The sequence below is a fragment of the Amblyraja radiata genome, chromosome 25 (genome assembly GCF_010909765.2).
Source record: "Amblyraja radiata isolate CabotCenter1 chromosome 25, sAmbRad1.1.pri, whole genome shotgun sequence".
NCBI lineage: Eukaryota > Metazoa > Chordata > Chondrichthyes > Rajiformes > Rajidae > Amblyraja > Amblyraja radiata.
In genome coordinates this window covers 16,925,793-16,949,578 of record NC_045980.1, presented here as the reverse complement: position 1 = coordinate 16,949,578, position 23,786 = coordinate 16,925,793, and the positions used below count along the sequence as shown (strand labels likewise).

General features: G+C 45.1%; 1 protein-coding gene across 1 annotated transcript in view; it reads right to left on the bottom strand.

The window, feature by feature from the left end:
* cux2 (cut like homeobox 2) overlaps positions 1-23,786 on the bottom strand; it is a 277,032-nt gene that overhangs the window by 37,212 nt on the left and 216,034 nt on the right. Inside the window, exons 8-10 of the mRNA XM_033043025.1 lie at positions 21,121-21,187; positions 5,573-5,621; positions 1,311-1,409 (exon numbers count right to left, since the gene is read on the bottom strand). Coding sequence (XP_032898916.1) covers positions 1,311-1,409; positions 5,573-5,621; positions 21,121-21,187 — 215 coding nt within the window. The remainder of the gene's footprint in view (positions 1-1,310; positions 1,410-5,572; positions 5,622-21,120; positions 21,188-23,786) is intronic.

Genomic DNA, 23,786 nt, shown 5'->3' with positions numbered 1-23,786 from the left:
TAAAATGTTGCACGCAAGAATTAAGAGTGAGATGGACAGCCCCGGTCTACTGCAGAAGACTTCACAATATTCAATCAGTTTGTGTTTTTTGTAAACCCGTTTCTGAGGTATCTTGTGCAATATTTTATACTTGCCTGCAGTTACATAGATACATAGAAAATAGGTGCAGGAGTAGGCCATTCGGCCCTTCGAGCCTGCACCGCCATTCAATATGATCATGGCTGATCATCCAACTCAGTATCCCGTACCTGCCTTCTCTCCATACCCTCTGATCCCTTTAGCCACAAGGGCCACATCTAACTCCCTCTTAAATATAGCCAATGAACTGGCCTCAACTACCCTCTGTGGCAGAGTGTTCCAGAGATTCACCACTCTCTGTGTTACTCCATGCTTTGCTTTGAGCTATTTTCACCCTCAGAGTCGTAGAGTGATACAGTGTGAAACCAGGCCCTTTGGCCCAACATGTCCCAACATGTCCCAGCTACACTAGTCATACCTGCCAGCATTTGGTCCATATCCCTCCAAACCTGTCCTATCCATGTACCTGTCTAACTGTTTCTTAAATGTTGAGGATAGTCCCAGCCTCAACTACCTCCTCTGGCAGCTGGTTCCATACACCCACCCCCCTTTGTGTGAAACTTCCCCAATATCTGTGCAAAAACTCCACTCAATTAGATTTTAGTTTGGTTTAGTGATACAGTGTGGAAGGCCCTTCAGTCCACCGAGTCTGCGTTGACCATGATCAATCATGCACTAGTTCTATCCTAGACATTAGGGTCAATTTACAGAAGTTAATTAACCTACAAACCCATACGTCTTTGTGAGGAAACCGGAGCACCCGGTGAAAATACATGCGGTCACAGGGAGAACATGCAAACTCCGTACAGACAGCACCCGTAGTCATGATCGAACTCGGGTCCCTGGCGCTGTGAAGCTGCAACTCTACCACTGCACCATTGCGTTGCCCTTTGGATTCTATTTTCTAAATCTGAATCTTCAATAGGTGTTGGAGTAATAATTGCCCCACAGCTGAGCTCTGGAGTACACCTATGCCAACCACTTGTGATCTTGTAGGACATTCCAACAAGTTCTTGTCTCTATCAACCAGCTAACATCTCAATTTAAACTCTGTATTTGTCTTGAGCCTTCACTGCTTTGAGTTCACTTGTCAGCTTTGCCTCGATACTTAATGATGTTTTGATTATTTCCTCAAGCTAGTCAGACGGCATCTTCATGCATTGTGAATTAATCCCGGCTGCTGTTCACCAGATTGGCACAGCATTCTTCCCCCTTTAATCCCAGTTCCTTACCACTCCCCCAATTCCTGGAGAATGACAGTCGAGGTGAATGGAGCAATTTACGGACTGTTCTCGAAGACTCTCCACTTCCCTCTGAGCAGCTGCTGCCCTCTGGAACATAGAAAAAAGTGAAAAGCTGAATTCCAACTTCATGAATCACCAACATCATCTGTGATCCTTTACTTCCAATTTTTTTGTTCTTAATGGTCTCAATTAGAGTCATAGAGCTGTACAGCAGGGAAATAGGCCCTTCGGCCCACCTTGTCATTGCCAACTAAGTTAGCATATTTAGCCTGCATTTTGCCAATAGCCCTCTAAACCCTTCCTATCCATATATTGGTTCAAATGTCTTTTAAAAATCAGAATTGGCCACAGTTCTACATCTTATTTTCGCAGCTCATTCCAGATATGGGCAAGTCTTTGACAAAATTAATCCGGGACTAATATTGATAACAAGCACAGCTAGTGCATAATTTGTAGAGGACTTTGAACTGGTGGATTACATCTACTGTAGATAAAAAATTCAAACACTAGCTCAAACGCCTCTCTTAGCTTGTGTGTTATTCACAAGGTTCGAGCATCATCCAAGGTCTCAAGGTACTTGAAAAGTTCAAATCCAAATGACAGACAATGTAACTCATGCTAGTATTGTTGCACACTGCACTGTAGATATTTATCTTTTAATAATTGACAATTAAATCATTTTTTCACCCTTTTCACCCTTTCTTTAGCTATAAGGGGTTGGACAAACTTGGGATTGTTTTCTCTGGAGCAAAACTGAGGGGAGACCTGATAGACGTACATTGAATTATAGAGACATAGATAGGATAGACAGTCAGAACCTTTTCTCACACAGTGGCGCCGCGGTAGAGTTGCTGCTATAAAGCACGAGAGAACCGAGTTTGATCCCGACTACGGGTGCCGTCTGTACGGAGTTTATACAATCTCCATGTGACTGCAAGGGTTTTCACCCGGGTTCCTCCCAAACAAGTGCAGGTTTGTAAGTTAATTAGCTTCTGTAAATTGTCTCTAATATGTAGGATAGAACTAGGGGATCACTGTTCAGCCTGGACTCTGTGGGCCGAAGGGCCCGTTTCCACTCTGTTTCTCCACACTAAACTGTAGGCCGATCTCCAAGACTGGGAAGTCTGGATCATTTTGTTTAAAACAAGCTTATAAAGACACATCCCAGATGTGAAAAGAGACTGCTGAAGGTTGACGAAGACTGAGTGGGAAGACTGCATGCTGCAGACAGACAAATAAATCAGTGGGGGAGATAGAGAGGCAGGTGAGCTGATGGTTCATCATTTGATGAAGCCTTCAGCAATTTATATGAACAGTTTGCGGCCCTATAACACTGGCAAAAGAGCTTTCTGAAGCTGTGTCTAGATGCACATATGAAACAGGGCAGCTGTGAACACTACTGACTGACAGACAGACCGCAGGTGGTTGATAAAACAGGGTGGTGGATTCTGACCAGGAGCAGAAAACTCAACTCAATGGTAAAAATCAGGAATAGGCAGCTAGCATCACAGATCCACACCACCCTGACCACACTCTCATTTGCTTTCAATGTATGAATTAAAGAGAGAGTTAGATCTAGCTCTTAGGGCTCAATGGAATCAAGGGATATGGGGAGAAAGCTGGAACGAGGTACTGATTTTGGATGATCAGCCATGATCATATTGAATGGCAGACTGGCTCGAAGGGCCGAATGGCCTACTCCTGCAACCTATTTTCTATGTTTCTATGTTTCATTTCATGCCAGTCATTGTGAAGAAGGTACAGGGGTCTGAAAACCATGATTTCTGGGTTCAAGGTCAGCTTCCTCCCAACAATCATCAGGTTCTTTAACATTACAAGCACTAACTAAACTCTGAACTGTCTTGGTTGCACTAAAGAGTTTGGGCTTTTTGCATTAATATTGTTTTTTTTTAAATTTTTTGGTTTACTATGTTATCTTAGTTTAGTTTAGAGATTCAACGCGGAAACAGGCCCTTTGATCCACCGAGTCCAAGCCAACCAGCAATCACCCCGTACACTAGCACTACCCTACACACTAGGGACAATTTACAACTTTTACAGAAGCCAAGTAACCTACAAAGCTTAACGTCTTTGTAGTGTGGGAGGAAACCAGAGCTCCCAGAAAAAAACCATACGGTCATGGAGAACATACAAACTCCGTACTGACAGAACCCGTAGTCAGGATTGAACCCGGGTCTCTGGCACTGTAAGACAACAAATCTACCACTGCGCCAATGTGCCACCCCTATTTATGAGTCGTGTATTTACAGGCTTGTTATGCTACTGCAAGTAAGAATTTCATTATCACATTTTCGATACATATAACAATTATATACTCTTGACTCTCTTGAAAAGATGCTCATAAAGGGAATGGTTTTGAGGAGAATTGTTTTTACAAAGTAGAGAGATTTCATAAGTCATAGGAGCATATATCCCTGCTCATAATCCATTTCCCTCCATACCCATGTGCCCAACTAAAAGTCTTTCAAATGGCCCTAATGTATCTGCTTCAACCAGCACCACTAACAGCACGTTTCAGGCACTCACCACCTTCTGTGTAAAAAAAAAACTTGTCCTGCACATCTCCTTTAAACTTTTCCCCTCTCACCTTGAAGCTATTCCCTCACGTTGACTAGCTCAGAGTATTCAGTTTAGAAAACAGGACACAAAGTGCTAAAACAACTCAACAAGTCAGACAGCATCTCTGAAGAATATAGTTAGGTGATGTTTCGGTTCAGGAATCCTCAGTACTTTGTGCCCTTTTATGTAAACTAACATCTGCAGTTCCTTATTTCTATGTTCAGTCTATACGGTTGGTCGGTGAATAATCAATTGGTCAATGGTTCCTTTATTATCACGTGTACCAATGTACAGTGAAATACTTTTTGTGCATACATCTCAGCAAGTCTATCACCATACCTAAGCACAATCCCCTGGTTGGTGCAGAATATCCCACTGAGTTTAGTTTAGTTTAAAGATACAGCGCAGAAGCAGGCCCTTCGGCCCACCGGGTCCACGACGACCAGCGATCCCCGCACATTAACACTATCCTACACCCAACTAGGGATAATTTTTACATTTACCAAGCCAATTAACCTACAAACCTGTACGTTTTTGGTGTGGGAGGAAACCAAAGATCTCGGAGAAAACCCATGCAGGTCACGGGGAGAACGTACAAACTCCGTACAGACAGCACCCGTAGTTGGGATTGAACCCGGGTCTCCACCGCTGCATTTGTTGTAAGGCAGCAACTCTACCGCTGCGCTCCATGCGCAAGGGGTGCCATTTTACAGCGGCCCGTTGCAGCCGATGCCTCCATTCCGTTTGTCCCGCGAATGGTTGTCCCTCTCCTTGCGTGACCTAAAGGCAGTCAAGCTGATGACATGGATGCAGTCCAAAGCTGAGCAGAGCTAAAAACAGACTGGTCAGTCTCAGGAAGTTCCCCAGAAACCCACCAGTTGCAGTTTGTTTATTTTACCATCAGTTGGACCAACTTTGAGATGGATTATTTTCGTGTCCTTCGCTGAAGGCTGGAAGGTCTACTCTGGTTTCAGTACAAGCTGGGTGTAACTTCATGACAACTTGTCTTCATGTCAAATTATCATCAATCTCATTCGGCTTGCTTCCAATTTCCACAGAAGTATTGCAGCTTTTTTAAGAAGCTGTGCGCAGTGCACAACATGGCATCCCTTGGTCGATACATCACTAACATGCTAGTTTAGAGCGGCACGGTGGCGCAGCGGTAGAATTGCTGCCTTACAGCGTCTGAGACCCGGTTCGATCCCGACAATGCGTGCCGCCTGTACGGAGTTTGTACGTTCTTCCCGTGACCTGCGTGGGTTTTCTCCGGGTGCTCCAGTTTCCTCCCACATCCCAAAGGCGTGCAGGTTTGTCAGTTAATTGGCTTTGGTAAAAATTGTAAATTGTCCCCAATGTGTAAGGTAGTGCTTGTGTACGGGGATCGTTGGTCAGCATGGACTTGGTGGGCCAAAGGGCCTGTTTCCACGCTGTATCTCTAAACTGAACTACAGCAGCTCTTTTAAGAAGCTGTGCCGTACACAACATGGCATCCTTTGGTAGATAAATCACTAGTTAGCAAACATGCAAAACCAATACATTCTGCAAATGTTCAGGAGATTTAATTAATAAATTAATAAATCATGCCACCTTTATTATGCCTTTTCATTCCTTTTTAAAATTGAATCCTACACGATTAATACTTTACAGACTCAACTCTGCTTCTTTCTTACCTGATTAGCCTTCTCCAAGTTGGTCATGATCAACCCCACTTCATCTGCCCTGAAATAGATGCAAAACGTCACAGTTTGACAGGAATAACCTATAATCATGTGAATAGACTGCAAAATAGCAATTCATCACCTCCTGCCGCAGTTGATTCAACACCTAGTATGCTATTCTTTACAATGGTGCGAGCAACACAAGCCTTTCTACTGCAGTTACCTGACGCACCAGGATTTTTAGGATTTGTAGTTTAGTTTGAGAACAAATCCTAAGATGGTTTAATCAAATTGCATGTTGTGCATTTTATGAGAATTGCAAGTTAAAATTGTAATTTGCTGTGCACCCTTGGGAATTTCAGTCGCCTCAGTATTACGCTCCAAAGCATTTGGAATCATATTACTGTGTGTATTAGCACAGTCACATTGGTAAGAGAGGAAAGCAATGGTTTAATTTGCATTTGGACGCGGATAACCAAATATTAACCTTGTCCATGCCGACCAAGTTAATCCCATTATGCCTGCATTTGGCCCATGTGCCTCTAAACCCTTCCTATCCATATATCTGGCCAAATGTCTTTTAAAAGTCATAATCATTACAATTAAATGGCTAGGTACTGCACCTGACTAAGTCATAACACAAAAATGTAAACACCAACATTCAAATTTCTGTACCTCAAGGGATCTTTGGAGAAAATGCACATAACATGTGTGGCGTTACAAGTAGCAGAAAGACTAGCAAAGAACTTCAAAGAAGAAAATGGATCCAGAACAATTTTTTTCTCCTTTCTATCCAAAAGCTAAGTTGAATTACAGAGGAAAACCAATTCTTTCATTCCTGATCTAATGGCAGATTCCTCATGTGGTTTTCCCAATGGAAAGTTAGTTGGTCTGATTCAGGTGCCTGAGGCTACTGGATTGGTCGACCCTTGAAAAAGTGAAACCGGGAAAACTGTTCTGACTGAGTATTATCAATAAACGAAAAATAGGCATTCATTAAAACGGTGATTTTTCTCTTTGGTCTACATCATATATCCACTAATATCCAGGAACCCCGGCAAACTTAAATACTCGATACAAGGAGTTGTAGATGCTGGGTTACAAAGAAGAGTTTTCACACGGAGAGTTGTGAGTCTGTGGAATTCTCTGCCTCAGAGGGCAGTGGAGGCCGGTTCTCTGGATACTTTCAAGAGAGAGCTAGATAGGGCTCTTAAAGATAGCGGAGTCAGGGGATATGGGGAGAAGGCAGGAACGGGATACTGATTGGGGATGATCAGCCATGATCACATTGAATGGCGGTGCTGGCTCGAAGGGCCGAATGGCCAACTCCTGCACCTATTGTCTATTGACACAAATTGCTGGAATAACTCAACGGGTCAGGTGGCATCTCTGGAGAACATGGATAGGTTTTGGTTGGGACCCTTCTTCAGATGGTTTTAATAGCTAAAAATTAAATATATAAACAAGAACTTCAATGCTAGAATGCTGAAACTTAGTCGGAAATTGCTGGAAACCTTTTGGGGTGACTAGGCAACTTGATAATTCAAATGTGGATCATCACCAAAAGTCAGTATGATGTGGAAGAATCATGCCATGGTTCTTGTCTGCCCTTTTCAGAACTTTTTACCATCTGCTTTCAGTCTTTCAAAAGCTTTGGTATCCTAATGTAGCTATATACACCAATAATTAATCTTACAGAGTCACAAAGTTACACAGCATGGAAACAGACTGACGGTCCACCTTGTCCGTGCCGTCTACAATCTTGGGGACTTTGCACGAGTCTGCATCCTTCTGCTTCTCTAATCGGACCCTAGCTGGACACGAATGGCAAAGAGCTTTCTGTTGGCACGAGGGCTGGCATCCAGAGGACAAAGTGTCCATAAACACAGCCCTGGAGATGAGAGAAGCCGGCTGTCTCTGTCATAAGAGCCTGCAGGGTGTCAGCAAGTCCAAGGAAGTGGTCCTGGACCGTGCATTATCCCAGCAGCAGACAGTCCCAGCCACCACCTGTCTTCTGGTGCTGTGGCTGCTCCTCTTCCCCTGCTGAGTTTCCAACCCAAATACTGCCTCCCTTGTAAAGCACAGTGAAGGTGGCTAGGCAAACAAAGATGGGAGCTGGAACACCCCTTCTAATTCAAACAGCACGAAAGTCCAAATATCTACTGAAAAATACAAGGCCTCCAAGAGACCAATGGAGCTATGTTTTAATCGCTGCCTAGGCACTCAGTTTAACTTCCACTAAGGACAATTATAATAGTAAGATTAAAGGAGAACTTACTAGTTTGAAGTTTGATCTGTATTTTATGAGGAGTTACGATGAGGGATTACGTGAAGAACCCGCTCAGTGCGCAGGCGCGGCATACTTCCAAGCAGCGGTGTGGAATCACAGATAGACACAGTTATTTTGAAGTAAACATAGTAAAGATAAGGAGACATCAATTTATTAGTTTGATCCATATAATGAGGGTGGGAGCGGAGGGCACGTAATCCCTCATCGTAACTCCTCATAAAATACAGATCAAACTTCAAACTGGTAAGTTCTCGTTTAATCTTACTATTTTACTTCGGAGTCACGTGAGTGACTACGTGAAGATTTCAAAGCTCTGTGATTTCAAACCGTGTAACAGTTTCATTTCACTCACTGCCGAAGTTCTTGAGGGAGGAAGTGTTATCGTAATGAACCAATGAGTCTATTTGTAGAAAAACACAATGGTATTTTTAAACAATAACAACAAAGAATTAAGTTGCTCCCCTGGGCTTAAATTAAATATTTGCAGTTCGTAAATCTTTACTGCAAATAAACCAGGTTTTGCCAACGGCTTATTATAAAATTTCTGAACGGTCTTTTCCCTTCCCACCATCCTGCTGTAGCCAGGATGTGGTGTATAGGCATGTCCATTCTTTAGCCGTCGACATGGATGCTGCCCTGGTGGAATAAAATTTGTACATGTTAGTGTTTATCCCAGCAGTTTCTAGCACCTGCTTGAGCCATCTCGCAATGGTTTGGCTCGTACCCCACCATAAGGTTTTTGTGACTGACCCACAAGGCTTTTCATCTCCCTCGAATATTCTGGTTGTGTCTATGTAGGATAGTAGGTAGGTCATGGCACATAACCGTGGTTCTGGTGGGTAAGCCACGACTGGATTAGGTGTTCCTGGTCTGCTCTGTTTGACCAGTCGCTGGATAACGACAGATCTGGTCTGGAGCTGTGATCATGTTGTCCAGTCGCAATAGGTGTAGTGACTGGACCCTCTGAGCGGATACAAGTGCCATCAACCTAAGCGTCTTTAGTGTAGCTTGCTCGAGGCCGGGGGATCTGGCTGGTGGCCATTCCCTGAGATATGTCAGGACCACACTGATATCCCAAATATGAGTATACCTGGGCTTAGGGCTTGATATTGTAAATGCCCTTCATCAGTTTTACCACCAGTGGATGGGATCCCATCGCCTGTTGTCCTGCCGCTGGTTTGAGATAAGCAGAAAGAGCACTCTGCGCTGTGTTGATGGCACTGTAACTGATCCCTACATCGTGGTGTAGATGGCCAGGAACTCCAGTATGTTGGTGGCTGTAGCTGTTGCGTATGTTGTCCATGTTTCCTGGCAGTACTTCTCCCTTTTTTGATGCTGGTTAAGTACTGCCTCTTGGTGGATGTTCGAAGGGATGCCGACATGGTGGTGATGGTTTGTTTGGACAATCCCAGTTCCAGGTAAGGTCTGTTCAAACTTGCAACCCTGGCGTTTAATTTTCTCATGGCATGGGTGTTTAGCTTACCTGGTAGGTAAGTAGCTGATAGCCAAATATGTCTTTCGACACACCATTGCTAAATCATGTTGACCAATTTGTCGCATGATAATGATTTTATGCCACCCATATGGTTAATATAAGCCATCACCGTAGTATTTATCAATTTGTAACCGAACATGCAAGTGCTGCATATTAGATACATATGCTTTTAAACCATAAAAGGCGCCCAACATCTCTAGATAGTTAATGCCCAGTGTAAGTAGTAATGATGACTCTAGTTTAGTCCATCTACCACTTGTGCTGGATATGGAGTTAGTCGCTCCCCAGCCTTGAGCACTGGCATCTGTTTGAATAACTAAAGTAGGGTTAGTGATAAAGATAGGGCTGAAACTATGCCAAACGTTTTCTCCCACCACTGTAGCTCTGATATTGCTTCAGTGGGTAAGTTCATGACACGATCATAGTGACCTGTATGTCGTTTTATTGCCCGTACCTTTGCTCTCTGTAAAATTTTTTGATAGTGCAAAGGTCCGAATTGTGTAGCCGGAAATGCTGCTACCATTTCCCCAATTACTCTTGCTACTTGTCGAATAGTTGGTCGCTCGTTGACCATTAATTTGTTGCATGATTGTGCTAATTCAACCATTTTTGCCTTTGGCAAGGTAACAGTCATATGGACTGAGTTAATTGTGAAGCCCAGGTAGTCCATGATAGTGGATGGCTTCAACTTAGATTTATCTGGATGTAGGACGAACCCCAGAGTTTCGAGGAGCTGTTTTGTAGCTGATACTGCTGCCACAGCCAATTCCATAGTTTTCCCTACTATGAGAATATCCTCCAGATATGCCATGACAATATGTTTTCTTAGTATTGCCATGGCTGGGTTCAATATTTTGGTGAATAATCTTGGGCTGAAGTTCGCCCATAGGGCAATGCTTTGTACCATCCAGATAAATTTTAGGTATCTGCGATGATCCTTGTATATGGGTACTAGATAGTAAGCATCTTTAAGATAAATGCTTGCCATGAAGTGTCCTTTGGAATTCAGTTGTTTGGCAGTAACATATGTCTCCATTTTGAAATGTAAATACTTAACAAATTTGTTTAGTGATGTTAAGTCAATGATGATGCGACAGACACCATCTTTTTTGGTTTTAGTGAATATATTCGATACAATTTCCAAAGGTTCATGTTTGGTCTTTTCGATGACCCCCTTTGTGATAAGTCTCACCAGTTCAGCTTGTCCCTCACGTTTCTCTTTGACGGAGGGAGAAATACCCTTTGGGGCCATTGTTGAACTGGCGGCGTTTTTTCTGACATGAATTGTATTTTATATCCTGTAATGTTGTTGAGTATATACTTGTCACTCGTGACCATACCCCATGCTTCTTTAAACAAGTGTAATCTCCCCCCTGTTAATAAAGCACCCTTATTCTCTATATGCTGGTAGGGATCAGACCCACCTACCTCCATGGTTATTGGCGATTCGGTTTCTTCATTTTCCTGAAGATTTTGTTCTGACGTGCTGGCGATGTTGGGGGGAGGCGCATTTTCCAGAGGGTCCGCTGCGGGCCCTGATCTGAAAGATCTTTGGGGTTAATGTGCGGACCCCAAGCGTTCACCAGTCCCATATTGCGGACGTCGACTGGTGGATGCCGTGGGGTGCTGCCACTTGGGTATCGGAGGTCTTGGTTTGCTCGTCCCGGGGCCTGCCCTCATTAGGCCGAAGGTTTTTGATGCTTCCTGCATCTCCTTCAGTTTTTATTGAAATCTTTCCCAAATGGCAGCGCGTCCGTCTCCGCAGCTGGGGCTTTACACAAGCCAGCAAATTTGGGATTGAGGGCAGGTCTTATGTTTCCCTCCGGAGATTGTTGATCTCAAATTGTGTGGTACACATTAATGCCAGCACATCCTGCTGGCAGGTATCCATCTCCGTGGTCTCCACGGAACGAGCAAAGGCTGTGATGGCTGACGTCAGGAGCCTTAGGATCCGCTGTAGCTTGAGTTCTTGGGTCTGGATGTGTGACCCACATGCCCCCAGATTTGGCTGTTGACACTTTTTACTTTGAGGGCCTCACCGTTTTCTGGTGCTGTGTTGTTTCAGCACCTCAGCGAGCACCTTTTCCAGTAATGGTTGATGCTGGCCGCCATTCTTGGTTCCAGCGGTGTTCCAGCCCGTGGGGTTGCTACAAGCGGTCCATCACACCCAACAGCTCTTCATGTTCCTGCACCCCTGGCATACTCCCGAATTCGTCCGCCTGCCCCTGTTCCAGACCAGCCCAGCCCTGGTCACCAATGCTAGCCTCCAGTAATGAGGGAGCAGAGGACAGTGCATGAGGCACTGTGGAGGGGGTGCCTGACCTCCCTCCGCGAGAGCGCTCTTTCTGCGCATCTCGCTGGAGCTGCTCCAATTGTTGTTGGATGCAGCTCAGGCGGCTGTCTCTCCTCCATTTAGGTGGAGACATGTCCCCGTCCGACGAATCGGACGCCACCGGCCGGATGCCTGTTCGGATGGCTAGACATCCAGCCCGCAGTTCAGGCACTAGCGGGACTGGGCTCGGCGCGGTGATGGGGATAGCGGGGCGACCGGTAATTGTTCCTACCGCCTGTTGCTGCCCCCCTTGCAATGGAACGCTCCTCCGCTGGAGTCGAGCGGGGGACAGGTTTTTCTGGAGCTTTTGCCTTGTAGATGCGAGAGCGCCCCTCAAGCAGCGCGTCTCGCAGGCACTGCTCCGTGAGCCGCTCCAGCGGCTCAGGCGGCTCTCTCTCCCCCCATGCGGGTGGAGAGACGTCCCGTCCGACATCGGGAAACACCTGCCGGATGCCTCTCGAGTGGCTATGCGTCCAGCCCGCTGCTTCAGGTACTAGCGGGCTGGCCTCGGCACGGTGTCGGGGAATTACGGAACACCGGGTCGCTCCTACCGCCTGTTGCTGCCCCCCTCCCCAACGGGAAAACGGGGGACAGTTTTGTTCCAGAGCCTTTTTCTCTGCATGTAAAAAACACAAGCAGAAAAAGGCTCACCTGTAAAAGAAAACCCGACCTCAGGGTACTCACCTGACGGTCCGGTTCATCCTGTAACGGGACAGCCTAACTCCCGTTGCAAGCCGCTGTTGCACTGCTGGCGTAATGCCGCGCCTGCGCACTGAGCGGGTTCTTCACGTAGTCACTCACGTGACTCCGAAGTAAAATTGTCCTAGGATTGGATTATTGCAGAATGCTGTATTTCTGTACACCTGTTCACCGAGGTCCCATTGCCCTCTGGTGGATACCTCTGAAACTGTAGTTACGATCCCAGCAGGCGGTGAGACTACTGTGGATAGACACAAAGTGCTGGAGTAACTCAGCGGGTCAGGCGGTGTCTCTGGAGAAAAATATATATGACGTTTCGGGTCAAGACCCTTCTTCAGACAGTTTAAACTGGAGAGGAACGTAGCTCTCCCGAGACACAAGGAACTGCAGATGCTGGAACCTTGAACAAAACACAAAGTGCTGGAGTAAGTCAGTGAGTCACGCAGCATCTGTGGAGGACATGGACAGGCAACGTTTCAGGTCGGGACCTGTCTTCCAACCTGAAACATCAACTATCCATGTCCTCCACAGATGCTGCCCAACCCGTTGAGTTACTCCAGCACATTATGTTATATGCATCATCTCATTGTCTTTACAACATGTGCATCCCATTCCCAAATAACAATGGGTTTGCGGTCTTTATGCGGGACTCTCGGCTTTAGAATTACACTATTAACTATTTTTTAATTAAATGTTTTTTGATCCAGGCTTCACTGGCAAAGCTAGAACTTGAACCTGGTGCTATCAGAATCTTGGGCCCATTGAGTTCTAATGAGGTAACGGTGGGGAACTGTTACCCTTAACTAATGCAGTCCATCCGGGCTGGCTGCTGCCACAGCATTCATAGATTTAGACCCTGCAACAATATTTAAACACTGCAACAATAAAGCAGTGGCAACATACATATTTCCAAGAATTTACAAGAACTCGAGGGCCTGAGCTATAATGAGAGGTTGGGCAGGTTAGGACTTTATATATTGGAGAGCAGGAGGCTCTTGGTTGATCTTTCCCTTTGCTCTGTCTATTGTATTTGAGTTTGGCTAGATTGTATTCATGTCTAGCATTATATAATACGTTCGGGTAGAATGCGAAACGAAACATTTACTAAAGCTCAATACACGCGACAATAATAAACCTTAACGTAAACATAGAAACATAGAAAATAGGTGCAGGAGTAGGCCATTCGGCCCTTCGAGCCTGCACCGCCATTCAATATGATCATGGCTGATCATCCAACTCAGTATCCTGTACCTGCCTTCTCTCCATGCCCCCTGATTCCTTTAGCCACAAGGGCCACATCTAACTCCCTCTTAAATATAGCCAATGAACTGGCCTCAACTACCTTCTGTGGCAGAGAGTTCCAGAGATTCACCACTCTCTGTGTGAAAAATGTTTTCCTCATCTCGGTCCTAAAAGATTTCCCCCTTATCCTTAAACTGTGACCCCTTGTTCTGGACTTCCCCAACATCGGGAACATTCTTCCTGCATCTAGCCTGTCCAACCCCTTAAGAATTTTGTAAGTTTCTATAAGATCCTCCCTCAATCTTCTAAATTCTAGCGAGTACAAACCGAGTCTATCCAGTCTTTCTTCATATGAAAGTCCTGACATCCCAGGAATCAGTCTGGTGAACCTTCTCTGTACTCCCTCTATGGCAAGAATGTCCTTCCTCAGATTAGGAGACCAAAACTGTACGCAATACTCCAGGTGTGGTCTCACCAAGACCCTGTACAACTGCAGTAGAACCTCCCTGCTCCTATACTCAAATCCTTTTGCTTTGAATGCTGACATACCATTCGCCTTCTTCACTGCCTGCTGCACCTGCATGCGTACTTTTAATGACTGGTGTACCATGACACCCAGGTCTCGTTGCATCTCCCCCTTTCCTAATCGGCCACCATTCAGATAATAGTCTACTTTCCTGTTTTTGCCACCAAAGTGGCAAAAACAGGAAAGTAAAGATAAGAGTCAAGAGAGTTTTAAGTCAAGAATGTCTAAAATCTGCAGATAGAACACACTGCAGCCACTGTCCACAGGCGGTGAAAGGAATGGATTTAGAAACATAGAAACATAGAAAATAGGTGCAGGAGTAGGCCATTCGGCCCTTCGAGCCTGCACCGCCATTCAATATGATCATGGCTGATCATCCAACTCAGTATCCTGTACCTGCCTTCTCTCCATACCCCCTGATTCCTTTAGCCACAAGGGCCACATCTAACTCCCTCTTAAATATAGCCAATGAACTGGCCTCAACTACCTTCTGTGGCAGAGAGTTCCAGAGATTCACCACTCTGTGTGAAAAATGTTTTTCTCATCTCGGTCCTAAATGATTTCCCCCTTATCCTTAAACTATGACCCCTTGTTCTGGACTTCCCCAACATCGGGAACAATCTTCCTGCATCTAGCCTGTCCAACCCCTTAAGAATTTTATAAGTTTCCATAAGATCCCCCCTCAAGCTTCTAAATTCTAGCGAGTACAAGCCGAGTTTATCCAGTCTTTCTTCATATGAAAGTCCTGGCATCCCAGGAATCAGTCTGGTGAACTTCTCTGTACTCCCTCTATGGCAAGAATGTCTTGATCATGATTTATGGTTCAAAACAGAATATGCATGTTACATTTTGAAGGCACATCCTCCCAGTGAAAGGCAGAGTGAAGACAGCAGATGGACAACAAGTGTGTGCTACCAAGAGGATTAATCTTGCTACTAATAATCAGAGTTTGGTATCATCCTTCAGAAGTTTCATTGTCCGCTGAGCTGTGTTGATTAAACAGAGAGCGTTGCACCTGACTGTGCCACCTCTCCCTGGCATTTGGACTCGGCATCATGGCAAAACTTTCCACACTCACCAGATGTGGACAACTCTCCATTTGGCCGAGCTCAGAACTGGACCTCTGCTCCCTCACTTTCCCGCTCGTTCTGCCTCCACTTTTAACCAGAATGACGTTGATTTTGATAGAAACTTTAAATCCACGAACCCCCCCCCCCCCAACACTCACTCGTAACCAGGTAATGGCTGAAAGATCAATTAGTATAAAGAAGGTTCCCAACTCAAAACGTCATTTATCCATGTTCTCCAGAGATGCTGCCTGACCCGCGCGCGGAGTTACTCCAGCACTCTTTCTACGCAAGATTCCAGCAACTGCCGTTCCTTGTTTCTCCATAATAACATTCGTCAACCTAACCTCTGTGGCTACATCCTTCAGGCTTTACACATTTATGCATTTCTAAGAAGCCATAGACATACTATTCCCACCCACAACCATGTGTGAAAGCTTTGTACAAGAAAACGCAGAGGAAATATTTACATAGACCCGAGTTTAAGGAAATAAGACTGTTACCGAGTCTGAAGAAGGGTCCCAGGTGAGAAACATCACCTATCCATGTTCTCCAGAATTGCTGAGTTACTCCGGCACTTTTTCAGTAAACTAACATCTACAGTTCCTTGTGTCTTCACTGACTGTCACCAACCCTGTTTGTCCATTCTGTGAGGGCAATGTTAGTTTGTCAGTGGAAGCTCTGCCCCAAGTGCCGGGGACAACAGAAAGGTGGAGTTCATTCCTGGCCATTTACAAAATCATGAGAGGAATAGATTGGGTCGACGCATAGAGTCTCCTGCCCAGAGTAGGGGGAATCGAAAACCAGAGAACATAGGTTTAACGTGAAGGGGAAACGATTTTATAGGCATCAGAGAGGTAACTTTTTCACACAAAGTGTGATGCGTTTATGGAACGAGCTGCCGGGGGAGGTAGTTGAGGCATTTAAGAAACATTTAGACAAGTACATGGATGGGCCAGGTTTAGAGGGATGTGGGCCAAACACCGGCAGGTGGGACTAGTGTAGACGGGACATATTGGTCGGCGTGGGCACATTGAGCCCAAGGGCTTGTTTCCAAGCTATTTTAACTGTTAAAAATTAAACTTGGTAATAATTTCCTCAAACAGGAAACTCCAGCCTTTGCATGCATTATTTATAGTTGTGGCGCAACTGTTAATTAAAATATTTATTTTTTACAGCCCAATTTCACACATTAGCATTTGCTGTCCCATTTGTTAATTGATGCTCATTAAGTCTCTCCAGTCATTCAGTTGCTCAGACATTAGGAGAACAATCTCCGCACTCAAGCTGGTTTAGGACCCTTTCTATAGTTCAGTGATTGCTAAATGCATTAGCAAGAGAAAACTAATACCTTGTGAAAGTGCAAGTACTTTCAGTAATAGAAATCGAGCAAAGAACATGGGCGGCACACTGACGTAACGGTAGAGTTGCTGCCTCACAGCGACAGAGACCCAGGTTCGATCCTGGCTATGGCTGCAGTCTGCACAGGGTTTGTACGTTCTCCCTGTGACCGCGAGGGTTTCTACCAGCTGGTCCGGTTTCCTCCCACACTCCACAGATATACAGGTTTGTAGGTTAATTGGCTTTGGTAAAAATTATAAGTGCCCCTAATGTGTAGGATAATGCTAGTGTGCGGGGTGACCTCTAGTTGGCACGGACTTGGTGGGCCGAAGGGCCTGTTTCCGCGCTGTTATCCTAAAGTAAAATCTAATCAGAAAAATCGAGCATGTGTACTTTTTGTGAAAGGCGCTAAATGATGGCGACTCGTGCATGTGCGATCGATGCAAAAAGAAACTCACTGTGCAAATATAAACCACAGAAAATAGAAACAAAAAGCTGGAGTAACTCAGCGGGTCCGGCAGCATCTCTGGAGAAAAGGAAGAGGTGACGTTACAGGTCGAGACCCTTCTTCAGACCAATAAAGCACCATAGAAACCGTTGAAAGTACTGAATTCACCCCACAATATTCTAATCACATGCCCCGATATATTTTAATTTCCCCTCCACTCTGTTACACGCTACTCCACATTTCCCTTTCATCTAGAGGGAAATGAGGTGGAGGGAAATGAGATTTAGTCAAGGCCAGATTCCTTGTGGAATAAATCAAGCCTCCCATCTGATCCCCACCCCGCTGTTGGCCTTCCCCACCCCTCTCCTCCAACACCAGGCGCACCGTGTCAGTACTGCCGGTGAAGGCAATGCTTCCAGCTCCTGCAGTTCTCTGTCCAATTAATTTCTTTCTGCAGAAGCAAAACTACAATATTCCTTACCCAGCCAGAAATAAAACACGCTCCTTAGTGTGATGACTTGTCGACATGTGGAGTCAATGTATTATACACCTTTCCTCCTTGTTCTGGTCTAAATACTGCAGCCCATAAATACAAATACAAAGCCCATAAAACATGGTATTCCCTCTGACCGATCACACTGGGCTACACAGGTGGAGTGTTCCAACCAAGCTTGGCTAGTACATCAACCACTGCAAAGGCTTCATACATTGTCGTGCAGTTGCCCGTGACATACTTGAAATGAATTGAATTTAAAGACACAACATGGACACAGGCCCTTCAAAACCGTTAGTTCTATGTTATCCCACTTTCTCATCCACCCCCCTACACACTAGGGGAAATTTGCAGAGGCCAATTAACCTACAAACCCACACGTCTTTGGGATGTGAGAGATAACTGGAACACCCATTCTATTATCACCCACGAGGTCTCATAATTGGGTTTGAACTATTTTATAAAATTGCCATTTTTTTGGTATTATTTTCAAATAGATGAACATTTTCTCACTTTGCTAACAACACATATACATACTAATGTACTGGAGAAATAAACCAGCCAATCGATGAGTTACCTGGGCTTGCAGGCTTGAGTTTTAGGGAAAGGTTGGATAGGCTGAGACTTTTTTTCTTTGGAGTGTGGGAGGCTGAGGAATGAGGTGTACATGGATGAAGTGAACACTCAGTCTTGTTACTCAAGGTAGTGGATTCTAAAACTAGAGGGTATAGGCTTAAGGTGAAAGGAAAAAGATTTAAGAAGTTCCTGCGGGGCAACTTTTCCATGGAGATGGTGAACCATATCTGGGATAAACTGCCAGAGGAGACTATAGAAGGACACAATGACGAGTTTTAAACGATAGACAGTTAAATGGATAGGAAGGGTTTATTGGACTATGGGCCAAATGCAGGCAAATGGGACTAGCTCTGTGTGCCCATTTCTTCAGCAAGGACAAGATGGGCCAAGGGTCTGTTTCCATGTTGTACAACTCTATGGCTATAACTCTGGTGATCCTAAACATCCAGGCGAAAGGGAAGAATCATCGGGCTCATGAACTATAGGTGAAGCAGCAACATTTTAAAACAAAGGGACACAAAGTGCTGGTGTAACTCAGCGGGACAGGCAGCATTTCTGGAGAGCATGGATAGGAGACGTCTCGATCCAAAACTTTGCTTATCCATGTTCTCCAGAAATGCTGCCTGACCTGCTGAGTTGCTCCAGCACTCTGTGTCCTTTTGTGTAGTAGCCAGCATCTGTCGTTCTTTGTTTCTTCATATTAAACATGATGAGATTTTCAGGCAGCCAGACAAGGGAAAAATTAAAATTAGCAATCAACTAATGCTGATTTAATATTATACACCATGGGCTCAGCAGTAGAATTGCTACCTTACAGCGCCGGAGAAGCGGGTTCAATCCTGACTACGAGTGCTGTCTGTACAGAGTTTGTACGTTCTCTCTGTGACCGCGTGCGTTTTCTCCGCGTGCTCCGGTTTCCTTCCACATTCCAAATACGTACAGGTTTGTAAGTTAATTGACTGAGGTAAAAATTGTAAATTGTCCCTGGTGTGTAGGATAGAGTTAGTGTGCGGGGATCGCTGGATGGCGCAGACTCGGCGGGCCGAAGCTGTATCTCTAAACTGAATTTAAAGCCATTGTGTTTTTAGGAGAGATGGCGATGGAATTTGTCAGTGTAGACTCAAGACAACAGGCTTGCAATGGAAAAACTTGTGTGATTACAGAAACATGTGTTCCTGGCTTTTGCAATTAAGAAAGTTCATCCCACTTCCTTTCTCTAGTCTACGTAAACATTCTCTACCGGGCTGCCAGAGATTATTTAAAGCAGCTGGCTGGCTTTGGCAAGATGAGGGCGGATTAAAGAAATGTCGCTGGGAACAAAAGGAAAGTGAAGCCTGCGTTGTAAAATTAAGGACGAAGAAGTCGTTAAATTATAATATAAATTGAAATTAAAAAAGCAGCCACGATTTTACGAGTGAGTGAGGTGTCGTGGCATTTGGGGTCTTTCCTAATCCCGAGGGACTTGTGTTACCCTCATTCTGGTCCGTACAGACTGCGGTGGAAAGAATCCAAAAGCACTGCCCTCCCTGGGAATAACACAACGCTCAAGAGTCAGCAGCAGCAGCATTTCATGGCACCAGCCAGATGTTAACCTGAATAATAACAGGTTTAATAGAGAAAGTTGTTACTTGGGACAAGTTTCACTGACTCCATGTTTAAAAATAAACATCCAGGAGAAAATTTTTGACTGGGTGCCAAGATGTATTTTTACACCATGAGAGCATCTGATGATATGAAGCTGGGTCATTTAAGAGTCACATACAAGCCCGTGGACAGCTTCTAGTAGAAACAAAGAGCTGCAGATGCTGGTTAATGCACAAAAAGGACACAAAGTGCTGGAGTAACTCCACGGGTCAGGCAGCAACTGCCCGAAGGGTCCCGACCCGAAATGTCACCGATCCATGTTCTCCAGGGTTGCTGCATGACCTGCTGAGTTGCTCCAGCACTCTGTGTCTCAAGGAGATCTTACATTGGAAGACAGTCCATTACTAAACTGACACCAACCAAAGACAATAGTGTCCACATAATGTCAGACATCACAACATTAATACAATAAAAGGCTAAATTGTCAGGCACTGAGATTAAAGTTATAGTCTAAAGAAGGGTCCCGACCCAAAATGTCACCTATCCATGTTCTCCAGAGATGCTGCCTGACCCGCTGAGTTACTCCAGCACTTTGTGCCTTTTTTAAAGTAAAGATCCATCCTGAAGAAATTGCACATAGATACAGAAAGCAGGTCTTTCTCTCTGATGAGAGACATCTTACTGAGAATGACGCCATGGACGTTAATCATAATTTATGACAACTATCATCTTGCAGCCTTGTAAAAACATGTATGAACTCAGCTGTTTCTAACGTGACTGGTTTGCCATTGTATTACGAAACTAAGGGAAGGCCAACAAGAGTTTGAGTTCCAGGTCAGAGGTGAAGTGATCTCAGTCACAGTGTCTACGAAGAGATCCATTCTCACCACTCACAAGAGAACCAGCAAGGAAGGAAGGAAGGAAGTCAGGGAGCCAGATGGAGCCGAGTTCCTGCAGGTTTGTAGGGCAGGTGGAAGGGGCAATGAGAACATCAGCAACCAAGCACCAAAAGCACCTCGATGAGCAGCCACCTACATTGCCCATGTGAGTTTGGACCAAAATAGCATCTCGCCCTGAAGCAAAACATAGGAAGCTTTACCCGCCGTCCTGTGTAAGGACCCGAGACTATGGTGCAATTTGCATTCTGGTAGCGTAACTTGTGTCAAAGAATGTTAACCCATTAATCAAAGTCTGACAAGTATAAAGATGTTAGTCTTCGAACTATCTTGACCCTTTCCTCCTCGTGAGAGGGAGCCAAACCATTGACTGTATTTTTGTACAATTACATGAACTACTTAACATTTCTGGTAGCTGATTTATATGGGAAAGAGAGGAGGTCTGTGTTACTTTTAATAATACGACATTAGCTTTTGCTGATTAAATTAATAACTCTTCTGAAACCACAATTAGGTTAAATATTCCTCAAAGTGAGCATGCTTAGCAAAGGCAAGATTGCAAGTTACTTACTTAGCTGCTGTTTCTTCATCGTATTTGCACCTCAGGTCCAGGAGCTCTGTTTGTGTTGTCTTCAAAGCTGAACAGCAGATAAATAAAGCAAAATGATAAACAAATCACATGACTTAAATCTGCAATTACTGTCATCCAGAAAGCTGCCTAGTCCATTTCATCAGATTCCTCCACACATTTAAAGGGGCTGGATACATTGCCTGACATTGTTCTGGATTTACAAACTTCTACAGATGCACCATAGAAAACGCACTGCCGGATTGCATCACAGCTTGGTTTGGGAACAGCACTGCCCAAGACCACAAGAAATGTCAGAGAGTAACTGGATCAATGCAATGGATGGAGAGCAGAGCATCAGAGTTACACATGGATTGAAGAGTAAATATCACACTGCAGTTGCATATCAAACTGGTCTGGTAAATATTGCTCTACAACAACAGTGCAACACCCACGACTGATGGGTTAAATGCTGCACTGCAGCACAACCCTTCATATACAACTGTTGCAGTAAACAATGCGTTGCATATCTTACTGGGTGTGCAAATGTCACATAGTTGCAGAGAACATATGCATCTGAAGAGTTAATATTTGCACCATAATTTCCATTTACACCTGGAATTTGGCAGCTCAGTGGTGCAGCAGTAGAGTTGCTACCTTACAGCGCCAGGTTCAATCCTGACTACGGGTGCTGTCTACAAGGAGTTTGCACATTCTCCAGGTGACTGCGTGGGTTTTCTCCAGATGCTCCAGTTTCCTCCCACATCTCAAAGACGTGCAAGTTTGTAGGTTAATTGGCTTCTGTAAATTGTTCCTAGAATGTTGGATAGAACTAGTGTACAGATGATCGCCAGGTAGCGTGGACCCCGTGGGCCGAAGAGCCTCTTTCCATCTGGTATCCGGTAATAATGACCAACCCCACTCACCCACTCCATGCCCTGAAGGTGATCAAGAGCAGCATCTTCAGTCAGAGGCTGATTGCACCAATGTGCAAAACTGAGAGACATAGGAAGTCCTGTTTACCAGCTGCTATAAGGTTATATAATGCGCATAAATAACTGCACTTTTTTTTAATTAATTGTATTTTAACTTGTATTTTAACTTGTATTTTAACTTGTTAAGTATGGAAGCCATTTGAGGAAATGTGTGGTGTTATGTCTGTCTTGAAGCTGTCGTGGCACTGTAATTTCCTGTAAAGGATTATTAAAGGTATAATCAATCAATATAATCAATCAATCTATCTCTAAAGTTAAAAAGCTAAAAACTAGCATTGCTGCAACAGTCATGTATGGAATGAGTTTTGTAAATAGTGTCCTACAGTCATCAGTTGCATTAGGCTTGGTGTGGTCAGTGTGGCTATGCAAGAGGGCATAGCAGTGAGGAAGTTGGGACGAAACACCATGTAGAGCAGGCACGGAAATCACTATCAAAACGTGGGGGGGGGGGGGGATTTCTTGGCTGCCGTGGGCCCTGTGGACGGTAACATCGGGAGCTGACCTGGTTGGTGACCGACTCCGAACTCCAGCAACAGCAGCTTCGTCCGCCCCGAATCGTGGTGCTTCAGTCGGCCCGTTCGCGGGGACTTCAACATCGGGAGCCTCGATCGCCTCGACGCAGCAATTTGGCCGCGGGGCGGTGAAAGATCCTGCGGCCGGCCGCGCCGGGCGATGAAAAGCCCCGCGAACGGGCCGATTCAAGCTCCTCTCTATGATCTTTGCTCCACAGACGTCTCCCTCCTCCAATCACCGCGCTGAATCATCATGGCCCCACCCCCACTGCCTGCTGACCGACGTCTCTCGTCCAATCGGCTCCCTCGATCATCAGTCCCACCCCCACTGTCTCACGGAAAGCGGAGATTTTAACAGGTATTTTCCACCGAGTTTTAAAATACGGATTACAAAACATGGGGGGGGGGGAAATCGTCCCCCCCCCCTCTCAAAACATGAGGGGGACGTGTCCCCCCTGTCCCCGCCTGGATTTCCGCCCCTGATGTAGAGAACTAGTGGGGTAGACACAGAAACACAGCCGGGGAGTGCATAAGAGACCGGGGGAGAATAAATGATTAAGAAAGAACTGCAGGTTAATTGGCTTCTGTAAATTGTAGGGGAGAATAAATGCACTGCAACAGATGTTTGCCTGTGGGAATAGTAATATAAATAATGCACGGCAGTGGAAACATGCCAGAGGAAGTGGTGGACTAGATCTTGCATTCCAGTAGTGGGAAACATTTATGATTTGTAGGGCCAGGCATTGGAATACTGCATCTGCAACTATTGGGGTAGTCATTGCCCTGTTGCAGGCTGCTGCATGGGTATCTGGTATAGTCATGCTGCCCTGCAGCAAAGAGTTGTTTAGGAACTAGTGGTGTGCAGTGTAAAGCCCCTGTCCCACTTTCCCCGAGTTACTGAGTTTTCCCCTTGATTCAAACTCGGAGATGCCAGCCATAGGTACTTGGGGCTCGGTTTCATTTTTCAACATGCTGAAAAAACGTCCCGACTTACCTGAGTTCCTACGGCTAGCATTACGAGCCGCTACGAAATATCTACGGAATCCTACAGCCTCCTACAGACTCGCTACGGACATTCACCGAGTTTGAATCAAGGGAAAAACTCGGGAGAATTCGTGAGTAACTTGGGAAAGTGGGACAGGGGCTTTACTGTGCAGCAGAG